This window comes from Nesoenas mayeri (genome assembly GCF_963082525.1).
Source record: "Nesoenas mayeri genome assembly, chromosome: 20".
Taxonomy (NCBI): Eukaryota; Metazoa; Chordata; class Aves; order Columbiformes; family Columbidae; genus Nesoenas; species Nesoenas mayeri.
The window spans coordinates 4,401,515-4,413,138 of record NC_137569.1 but is presented as its reverse complement, the minus strand read 5'-3'; the positions used below and the strand labels follow the sequence as shown (position 1 = coordinate 4,413,138).

General features: G+C 45.7%; 1 protein-coding gene across 5 annotated transcripts in view; it reads right to left on the bottom strand.

The window, feature by feature from the left end:
- The window catches only part of FAM222B (family with sequence similarity 222 member B), a 35,359-nt gene continuing 23,735 nt past the window's right edge, over positions 1-11,624 (bottom strand). For 2 of the 5 annotated variants that reach the window (XM_080357007.1, XM_080357008.1), the window contains one exon: positions 1-4,170. In XM_080357007.1, coding sequence (XP_080213133.1) covers positions 2,588-4,153 — 1,566 coding nt within the window. In that variant the 5' untranslated portion in view covers positions 4,154-4,170 and the 3' untranslated portion in view covers positions 1-2,587. Of the gene's footprint in view, positions 4,171-9,426; positions 9,555-11,624 lie in introns of all 5 variants that reach the window. The other 3 variants (XR_013923090.1, XR_013923091.1, XM_080357006.1) reach the window with 3 other exon arrangements.

The window sequence follows — 11,624 nt, the reverse complement described above, 5'->3', positions numbered from 1 at the left end:
TTTTTCAAGCCATGTCCCACCTGGATGAGTTGCGGGAGTGTTTTTGCTCCCTGATCCTTGCTGGGACAAAGTCTCAGAGATTGTGGAACCCCCACCAGCTGCTGCCATTGCACCCCAACGCCTCCCAGCACCGAAACCACCAACACCACAACACGGGACTCGACTCGGCCTCGCAGGAGAAGAGCAGGAGGAAAAACCACCAAAAAAATCAGTTTTTAATAACAGTCTGGGTTGAGATTTGCAGCAGGCTAGTGAACAGAGGAGATGCCAGTATTTTATTTAGTAAAAAGGCAGGTGTTCAGGTAGCGGAACACCTTACAGGAACTCGCAGGGAAGGGTAAAGTCGTCGCACAGCCCTGGGTGGGTTTGGGAGGAGACGGGGAAGACGATGGGAGAGGGGAAGGGAAGGGAAGCGGCTTCAGACTGAGCCGCAGGTCCCAATAGAACGTGTTCTGACAAATATTGCATGAAAAGCCTCAGGGATTTAGTTCTTTCATAGATGTATATTTACCAGTTTTCACAAAGACTGCAGGAATACGATTATAAACAATAAATTAGGACTTCATGTTGCTATCATTTGGCATAACACAATCAGGCAATTTTTTTCCTTTTTAAATATAAGGCAACACAAGCCAACACATAATTTAATCCGTCTTTAGTCAAATTGCTTAACTTTGCTAAAGAGTTACCACTAAAGAACGGTTTATAGTACACTTAAAAGAATTTAAATAATGACATGATATAAGTGTACTAACTTACGCGAGGAGTCAGAAAACGTACTCTGCTAAGCTTGGAAACCTAAATATTTGTTACAGCCCAGGACTACACATCTAAATTAAAAAAATACAAATAAATGTTGTCTAATTTTTCCATTTACGAAAAACTTTGAAGGATCTCTAGCCAACTATGACGTCACTTCAAAACTTCATTTTTTTTATATATTTTTTTTTAAATTTTGTATGATGTCTTTAAGATTTTAAACCATGCTCGTTAAGGAAATTTCAAGGAGCAAATACTTAAGGCTTTGTTTCTTCCAAGGGCTGTGAGGGAGGCCAGTGGATGGCGGAGGCCAGTGGGTTCACCCATACACAATGCTACTCAAACCCACACTACCAGGCGACATTCATACAGAAATATTACACTTAAAAGTTACAGTGTAGAGCAATATTTTTAGCCAGTGTACATATAAAGAATCAATGCATTTTTTTTTAATTATTATTATTATTATTTTTTTTTAATTTCCAAACTTGATTGTGATCATTATGTTCAAGTATTAGTCTCATTAACAGAGATGAGAAATTTTCTACTTACAACAAATTTGGCTGTTAGAAAGGAAAAGGGACGTTCCGGTACGCTGAGGAGAACAAGACGCTGAGGTTACTCAATAGTTAGTGTCCTGCGGTCACTGACTCGACTAGGAAGTGACATGGAAAAGGAACAGAAGGAGTTTAGGCACCGAGACCCCGGGAAAAAGGGACGCTAAAAACAGCCCCGCTAATTCCCAGAGAGGAGAATTGTTCCGTTAAACCTGCTGTGGCGTTTTGATGGAGAGGAACACGGGACCGTCGGTCCCGCAGTGGCTCGTGAGCGGAGCTTCACTTCACATCAAGGGCCTCCCATCCTGGCGAAAACCACTCGTTGCACCGGAGACGAGCTCGAGTTACGTCTCCTCGCCCTGAAATTAAATTCTAGCTACCGGAGAAGCGGCTGAACCCTTTTTGGAGTTGTCAGTGGGTCTGGATTCCCTTCGCGTCGGGACGGCCAGACTCCTAGCAGCAAGGGGTTCAGACAAAGTCGGCTCTTAGGTTGGCGAAAGGAGAGCGGGGAAGGGAAATACAATGCAGAAAACAAAGCAGCTACGCTGCCTGCACCTTAAAACTGCCATTCCCCCCTCCTCCATACCCTGTCCGCAAATAAAAACGTGTCCAAATAATCTGCCAGAGACTTTTGACTTTGGACAAAGTCTAAAGGATAAAAACATGGGCGTCTCGGCATGAAATAGTTGAAAAGCTTCTTCCTATATTAATGCCTAAATACATACCCCTAGCTAGCTCTTTTCAAACGTAGGCTTCTCTTTCAATTAAATAGGCCTCTAGACAGTGCAAATGGTCAATGTTTAATGCATTAATGAAACGGGCTTTCGAGCTGATAATAAGCCCTGCTTCCTGACAAATTCTGTTGCTCTTAATCTTCAGAGGAAATTGAGATGGAAATTTAAGCAGCTACGCTACCTCGCTCTTGATGGAGCCGGCGAACAGATGCGACTGCGAAACCCTGCAGCAACTCAACATCAGTCCGGCACGGAGCTGCTAAGCAGAAGGCAAAAGCTGCACAAAGGGGATTCTGCGGTGAGGAAACAGCTGTGGCGTGAAGTAGTGTAATGAAATTCTTTGAAACAAAAGGCATGTTAAATATTTGATGCATAAAGGAGATAGATAACATGTAAGCAAAGCTTTTAAATATACAGTATGTCTTCTTCCAATGGTTACTATAATGATCACACAAGTTTGCAAGTTAAAAACGCCTTGCTTATTAATTAAAATTAAGACTAAACCTATAATTTTTTGTCTGTGAAAGTGACTGCAGCCTATCTATACCCTGGGTGTTGAATATGAAGATTTCGACTATCGGTTGGTTCAGGTGCTCGGTTCATGGGAGGCCGATGGACTTTTCCCAGCACGGCCATGCTCTGATCTCTGAAGCAGGACTGCTGGTAGTCCCCGCTTAGGTAATCCATGGTCTGCATCACATTATTCTGGCTGGATGGGCCAGCTCCAGCTCTGTAATGAGTTCCTCCTGCACAATCGAGCGGTGCTCCCGCTGGCTGTCCCCCGTGGAAAGGCATGGCGAGGTCCTGGGACCCAGAGCTGTCACTGTTGGGCGTGGGCAGAATGTTATTCCAGATGGGCTGGAAATAGTGCCCGTTGGTGTATGGCAAAGGTCCCTGCAACCCGTTCACGGGCGGAGAAGGCGTGGGCTTCTCCATGGGGGGCTTCAAGCTGAAGGACTGGCCCATGCACAGTTCTTGAGGGTAGTTGGAGGTTTTGCCAGGAAAACTCTGCCCCGCCATCTCCCTCGGAGGGGGTTTCCCCGCCAGCGCGGTGGGCCCAGCAGCATCCCCGCACATTTGCTGCAGATGCGCAAGCTGGTGCTGGTTCCACGCGACCGATTTGATTTCGTTCTGGTAGGCGGGCGGCACTCTGTTAATATTCACCATGGGCACGTTAACAGAGGCAGGAGGGATAGCAGCAGCAGCATGATCTACAGGGTTCACTACACAGGAAGGCATGGGCGTAGGGACATTGTGAGTAGATACCCTGGTACTTGCATTGATAAGCAGGTTGCGACTTATAGGGCTGGGGTTTGCGATCTGTCCCTCACAGACTGAGGTAGTGCTAATGCCAGCTCTGGCCTGGCAGAACTGGTTAATCTGGTGCACAATGCTGCTCAGGTCCGGTGGCTGGTTCTGCTGCAGGGTGGCAGCCATAGAGAGGGGAATGGTTGAGGTAGACACGGTCACATTCGGCGGCGCGTCTGCATCCGGCATCTTTCTGCTTCCATGTAAACCCGGCTGCAGCAAAGGATTCGGGGGGTGCTGCAGAGTCTGGTGTGCCATGGGCTGCGGGTGCTGCAAGCCCTGCGGCTGCTGCATGTTCTGAGGGTGCGGCAGCGCCTGCGGTATCCCCTGAGGGTGCGGTAAGCTTTGTGGCTGGGGTATCCCCTGAGGGTGCTGCAAAGTCTGTGGCTGCGGGATGCTCTGGGGGTGCGGCAAAGTCTGTGCGTGCTGGAGAGCCTGCTGGCGAGCAAGCGCCTGGGGGTGGTGGGTTAAAGTGCTTGGTGCAACGTACGGCGTGGACGGGGGGTTCATCATCGCTTCCGGCAGCAGGCGCGTGCGGGTCCCGTCAAAGTCTTTGATAATGCCTTTCGCTGGAGATTTGACTATCGCCAGGAGGCCTGTTTTCGTGGTGGCCTGAGACGGGTAGGGACTGTACCTCTGGCCCGAAGTATCAAGTCCGTTCACAGTACGGCGTATGTGTTTCCTCTGGGGAACCTTGACACTGTTTGGAAAAATTTTTATAGTCAGTGGGTTGTTGGCGACCTTCTTAGCATAAGCATCCAATTCTGCTGGGGTAGGATACTGTGCAGATCTCATTTTCTGTGTAGTGTCCCCTGCGGAGAAAGGAAATTCATCAGTATCAATTCTGCTAAGCAAGGGATCAACCCCAGGGCAAGACAGTTGCACAACAAAGGGTAGAAAATCTCCAAGGAATCAAGAGGCAAGAACTTCATCTTCCCAGACCAGTGGATCATGTACCAGATACCTCATTCCGTTCAATACACCTGGGGACCAACACAGCCCCCTATTCAGCTTAAAGCAAGACCTGCCCAGGGAAGCAAACCAAACCAGTGTTTTCAGCAGAGCATGCTTACAGTTGGACAAAACCAGGTATCATGCTATAAACATGGGACTGCCTGCAGCTGGAAATATTTCTTATGGCTTGCAGTGGCGGGCCAGTTTCTATTCTCTTAATTTAATGCTGCCTCCCCATGGCTCTTCAAGCCATTCTCAGTCTCTTTTACCGTGTAATTCAACATCAGAAAGTTATGAATTAAACATTAAACCCGTGTAATGCTGAGGTGGGAACCATACGAAGCACTTCAGCTCAAGCCTCCATTTACATCTGAGCTCTCTTCTAGACGCTCACATCTGAAAGCACTTTGTGCTTTATGTCCATTAGGAAGCCCTTGTCAGGCCAAGTTCAGCAAATGGAAGGAGGCTACATGTGCATTATTTTATGGCTGGCAATTATTTCTTCTGCTGAATTTTCAGTGTGGCACCTTGCTAAGGACAGCATCCTCATATCACACGGCGAAATTATGTGATTACCTCACAAGATTAAAAGCATGCTACTCCCCAGACACAGACAAAAGATTTCTGGAGACAGGTGTGGTTTCTCTTCCTCCAATTTACCAGACACCTACCTTGCCCACAAGCTCCAAGTGCTTCTGAAAGGATCTTCAGAAATCTTGGGAAATGCTTGTGCCTCTCACTATAATAATATCCCAAGCAGAGAGTTGGGCAGCTCCCCTAGCACAGCTCTGCTGCTTAACTCCTATGGGACTCCTGCTTGAGAAGTGATTTTATAATCCTCAAATAATGGCTTGTAGCTTTGACAACACAATTTTGCTTTTGCCTTTTTGTTTGTTTTCCTCACCTTGCAAACAGTTCACTGGAAATAAAGCCACCCATCCTTTTGGCTAAAATGTTCAGCGTCCCCATGCCATCTGCTGCCGTGCTGGAAGAAATGCAGCAGCCAGCTCCTCCAGAGCCCCCCAGCCGGCCCTCTGACCGGAGGAAATCTAATGCTGCAGTAAAGAGCTTGATGCTCCTGGGCAAACAGCCCTTCCTTTTGAAAATTCACCTCTGATTCTTTTAAGCAAATTGCCTCTAAAAGGCTTCTCAGCTACACTCGAAGTGCCAACCATCTCTCCCTCTTTGCATCTTGCAGCTTCCAGTCTTCACAGGTGAGGGACAGCTGCCCCGCACTAAGGGCACCCACTTTCAGAAAGGGCCACAAAATGGAAAACAGGATTGATATCAAAAGAAAGCATAATAAAAATATTAAAAATATATTTTGTGAAATAAGCAGCTTTGCAAGCAGGTTGTCTTGCATCTTCAGCAAGCATGTACCGCAGCACCAGTTATACTCTGTGTGCTGTCCGAACGCCGGCACGTACCACCCGTTTTTGTAATCAAAGGAAATGTTTGTTAGGTATTAACCTGAGCATCCTCTCTGTTCATACCCCTGGTTTCCATCTGTCCTTTTGAGAGAGCTGCTCTGTCCCTAGAGGAGAGAAGAGCCTCCAAACGGACTCTGCCATTCCACCCTGTCACAACAGCCAAGGCCCTCGTGAACTCCCAGCCTTTATTTTCAGCGTTGCCCACGCTCGTTAAGTTCCATTTGTTCCCCAAGAGATGCCCCTTGCAACTCACCATGAACCAGAGAAGAACCATCAACAACAGACAAAGGAATCCACTCCTGTCTGGTTTATGTTACTGTTATTGTCACGTCAAGCTTTTATTTTTACATGAAAAATTAAGCTGATACTTTAAGACACATTTACCATGAGAATTTCCCAGCCTGGTTTACAATTCTATAGGCGTGTAAGCAAAGTAGGCGGTAAATGTAAACACTGAACAGATACACTAAATACTTTTTTATTCAAGCATCTATTTTTCTGTTACGTGAGAACTGCGATGGAAGCTTTTAGAAAGCAGCTAAAACATCAGTGTTTGAACAGGCTGCAGCTATCGGTTACAACACACCTGTAACCCCAAATCTGGAAGAACGTCTTGCTCTGATGAGAGAAAATAACCCCAAATAACCCACCAAGTTTGGCATCCTATCACATGGCATCTTTTAAATCCCTGGGACAGGATCTTCTGAAACGAAGCACCATTTCAAATGGAGCCTGTTTTGCATAGAGCAAAGATTATGGTCCTTTTACCATGGACTAACTCAGCCGTTCTACTTAAGACTGACCAAGGTGGTGTATTTCCATAGTTCCCAACACGCTGCTTAAAATGTTCTTTGCTACCAGTTCCATAAGAAAGACTCAACGACCAGAATAATTAAAGCAACAAAAAATTAGGAGTAAGTCTGAATATTCCGTACAAATACCCTACAAACCCGTAAAGAACAATAAGGTCTGGCTGCTAAATGAATGGAAAAATAGCCAGAATAGACTGGAAGAAAATCCTGGTATTAGAATATGCATTGTTTGTGTGCAAGTGCAAGAAGTGGGCCATGAAATGAGGTAGAGGATGGCAGATGAACAAGCTATGTTAAGAAAACAATGGGATGAGCTGCACAAAGCTACCTAACGGTAAATGCAAGGCACAAGACTTTTGCTGAAAAGTAATTATTTCATGTTTACTATAAAGTAAAGCTGTGCATATGAGCAATTAGCCCATAAACTGGTGAGCTGCAAGTTCATACTCCCGCTGGTCCCGTGGCAACCAATTAATCCGGTCACATTCCTGTGTGCGTCTCACCGATGGAGCTATTTTTATTACGAAATGATGTATTTCTCTGCCTCACCTCAACACTGATGTAACGTCTTTTAAGTGCATTTCACATTAAGGCTTTAAAAACCCACTGCTTTTAAAACTGCCTATGGTTAATTTTTTATTAACATTAAAGAAAATACAAACAGGCCTTCAGGATTCCTACCCTAACGGGAGCATCCACCTGGGGACAAGTGAAAAACAGCTGTGCCCACCTTCTGCATCACAATCTCACCTGCAGCAGTTTCCCCCTCACCCATCGAAAGGACTCTCTTTTACCTGATAATCCCATATTCCGTCCCAACCTGCTCTTCTCTCTTTTATTCCCCTCCCACAAAAGTCCTCCAACAAGCACTTTTCACCTTAACTTTGCAGAACTGTCACAAAAAATCACCCTTTTTCTCCCAGTGATCGGTTTCTAAAAGAAAAAATATGTACGTTTCATCTACAAAACGCCCAATGCACAGACCAGCTTTGAGAAAAACGCCTCTTATTTGAAAGTGAATAAGAAAAAAGATAATTAACTAATGTGGACTTTTAAGCATTAATAAAAAGTCTGATCCAGAAAACTACACTTAAAAATTATTAATACAAACACTGTAAGTCTATATCATGTGGAGTTCTATGTCTTTTATAAAAGCAATAGCACTAATATTAAAGCCCACTTCCAACCCTCCATCAAAAGTCACACGTCACCGTTCATTAAAAACGCTCATTAACTCAGCTTTCCTCTGGCCAGGGGCTGGAGTACTTGTGCATACACAGAATGGAGGAAAATGCACCAATTAATCTTACACACACGTGCAGTGGGGGTGAGCAAGGTCTTCATGAGCAGCTTCATTTTCCACACACATCGGAACAAACTGGAACAGCTGAGCGTTACCAGTGCCTGCCAGCGACTTTATGTCCTAAATTCTGTCTAAATGCAGTACCTGAAGCTCTTCACTAAGCAGAATACAATGATGCTCTCAGCATGGGGACAAGCAGTTCTCAAACAGCATCAGGTACCACCAGGTTAAGAAAATACCCACATACTACCTCGTAAATGTGTAATTAGCAAATACCTGATTCATGGACAGCTACCCTCACGTGAACATCAATAATCTCCTTTCAGAACGGAGCCTCCCAAGCCACCAAAGAAACTCCATGTAATGCGAGGACCTAAACACGTCCTGATCACGACAGCCTACCTTTTGAACCAGCATTTTTCACTCAGCAAAGCTCAAACTGGAAATGGAAAAGAGAAAGAGACGGCCCAGTTTCAGGCCATCTAAGGAAGTCCTTTGGTGGGTAAAGATTTTTACTGTTGCTGAAAGTGTCGTTACAATTACCGAGCCCGTGGAGCTGGTGTCAATGCTGTGAGGGAGCACGTGTGCGTACGTGGGCAGCGTCACTCACCTCTGGCAGGGCTTTAAGCATGTCGCCCTTAACCGCAAGATTATCTTACCTATTTTCAGGAGCGCCACAACACAATAACAATTTTAGCTATAACTGAAGTGTAAATTACTTGGTTTAAAAGAGTAACGAGTCCACCAGCAAACTGAGGGTACAGAGAGCTCCCAATGCTCATTTCAAATGCAATAGACAGGTCACAGCCCTCAGAACCAAGTACACGGATCTGATGTAGAAACCTTGGTATTTCTGAAATTTCAGCTCATCAATGTGCAACTTCAGTGATAAAGGAGACAGAGTAAGATTTAAAAAAAAATTTCTAGCCAATAAACTTGAATTCCCAAGTGTAAGTTCTTAAAAATATGGTACAACTATCAAAAAATGTCTGAAGTTTTAAAAAGGAATTATCAGAGCACTCTGCAGACGTATTTTCAGAGGCACCAAAGAGACATCAGAAAGACAACAGAAACTTTGAACTTCAGTAATTTGGGCTAGATCACTAATATTTGTAATATATGCCCCAGGTATGTAGAACACAGAGCTGCTGACCTCAAAAGGTTTGCATTAGCCTGATCCAACTTTTATTGGTGTCTATGAGTAATTAAAGGAACGAAGTGAAAAGGAGTCAGGAGAAAGCTGTGTTAAGAAGTCAGCTGGCACGCTTTTAGCACAAAATGTTTTCAGCAAAGAGGCACGAATCTCACAGAAATCTCGCTTGCGTTTCGTCTTGCTGTGGTTAAAATTAACCTTTATAAAGCCGGGGAGGGGGGAGAGCTTGCTGCACACATGGGAACCTCCACAGCGATTTCTCAGAGCCGTTCTTGATGGATGCCTTGAAGGCAGAACAAAAGAAAGACTCTAACATTAAACAGTGTTTCCACTGTATCCTAAATGTTTATGTCACAGCTGTACCAGAGAGCGAGATTTAACAGTTAACCACATCCTGCAGACAAAACGTCACTCACATTTCTGAAGTCCAGTGTTCATCTGCGTGTAAGAAAGAAGCTGAAAGGAGAGGTCGCCTGGTCCTGGCAGACAGGCCAGCATGGCAGACAGGCACTAACACAACATGGGCCATTCACTCCTCTGCACACTGCAACAACAGAGAGACAATTCAAAGTTATAACACAAGGAGGAACAGAGAAAAGAAAGCGGCACAGAGCCGTCCCTGGTGAAGGCCTGACCAAGCACAGATGCGCAGCCGCTGCTCTGGCCCTTGCCGCATCTCGTAAGGGCAATGGAAACACTTCAAGAAGTGGGTCAGCTGCAGGGTTAAAACGAAAATAGCTGTCTCGCTCTCCTCTGCTGCTTGACACATAACTCTGTCCTCAGATTTCAAAGGTGGTTGTTATGAATGGTAAAGAAACCACCATCGTTCATTTTACTATATATTGAAATGTGCTGGCTATCTACCAGGTATAGCCAAAGCAAGCCCTCTGGAGAAATCCTGTCAGCTGCTCTTTTACATTTAATAAAAAGACATGGCATGCATAAATTGAAGGCAAAGTATGTAGCGCTCTGCCTTGTGGCAAGATTAAGCTGCATGCTACAGCTTGTAATTTCTGTGGTCCATTAGGCTGCAAGATGAATGGCTACAACTTCCTTCATTTCACAGGAGACTCGCTAACCCGCGCGGCTCCGGGTTAGACAAACTGCAAGACGCGCCTCTTGCACAAAGGAGCAGCAGAGGTGCCACCAACCTGTACCGCAGAGGCTCAGCATTTAGGAAATGAAACCTCTAAACGAATGCACGGAGCACTAAAGCTCTTTATACGTGAATGCTGCACAGCTGCCTTCAAATCCCGTCGTCAGTGAACAGATACAAGGGGGTTTCCAGCAACAAAACTAACGCAGGCTCAAAGTCTCCCAACATTAGGAGAGAAATCTGAGTTGGAACAAGGTCTCTAGAGGCTGCCTGGTCCAAGCCCCTGCTCAAATCCCCCCTGCCACGAGCACTTTAGAAACAGGGAAACGGGGTGTCCGAGCCAAGCTGGAGAAACCAGTTGACTTCTCCTCCCTGCCCAGATCTCCGCAAGCATTGGTGCCGCTATACAGGGAGTGCTTCTGCCAAAACACCTAAGGAGCAGCTGGAAATGGCTGGGCGTGTCATATGGCCCCCCAAACTTAGAAGGATCGAAGGCTTCAAAATTAATTAAGTCATTGTTTCAAACCCCCAATTAAAACAAACATCGAGACAGGTGAAAGCTCAAGACTGGCATGAGAGGCCTTGGCTGCAGAAATCTCGCAGAAGCCGCTTCTGAAGGAGTTGCACTGCCAAGGGGCGCACAATGATGCGAAGGTTTTGGACGACACCCGACGCGGCAGCGCCACCGCCTTCACATCCAGAAAGCTCCAAGAGCCGATTTCTCTGCAGGGCTGTTTTAAAGACTTTAATTTGAAACCTAACCTCAGACCACCATCACAAGTCAGACTGTGCAAGGAACACCTGCACCCGCACAGCAAACAGTGTGGGCTTAAAGCTCTCCCATTGCACAGCAATTACTCACTCTATCTAATTAATTAGCTCCATGTTTGCATGCATCTCCTCGGTTCAACATGCAAAGGCTGATCAAACCAATGGCCAAGAAATCTTGTGCGAATATTAATTTACAAAAACTTGTGCATCTTCACTGTGCGAGCGCTCTCAGAAGCAGACGGAGCGTTGCTGACCGAGTCCGCTGGGTGCCTGCGTGACTAACAATTAAAAATAGTTTTGGGCACTGAATGCCGGCTTGACGGCTCCATCTATTGCCCATTCATCCGAACCACTCAGAGTAGCAGCCAGTCAGTGTCACCACAAACAAGCACGCGACCTCGCCACGCCATAGGGACGACAGCACAACAAACAGAGTAAGTTTACATCACTCTTCATTTCATCCCTAGGAGACAGCAGCGATCTGCGCTACTAGAATTCCAAGATATGTAGTTGTAGAACCTTGTAAAATAGGTCTAAACCCAGATTTTCTTCTCACCCTCTGCAGCAGGTGGAGTTCTTGGAGGCTTTCAGGTGTTCAGAAATTACGACTGAAGACCTGTCACATCAACAGCTTCAAGGAGTTGCTTTAGGAACTGGAAAGTTACTCGACCTTTATAGATGAGGTTAATCCGTGGCTATAAGTATGCCATGTTCAGTGGAACTTTGCAAACAGCCTGCGGGCAGCAG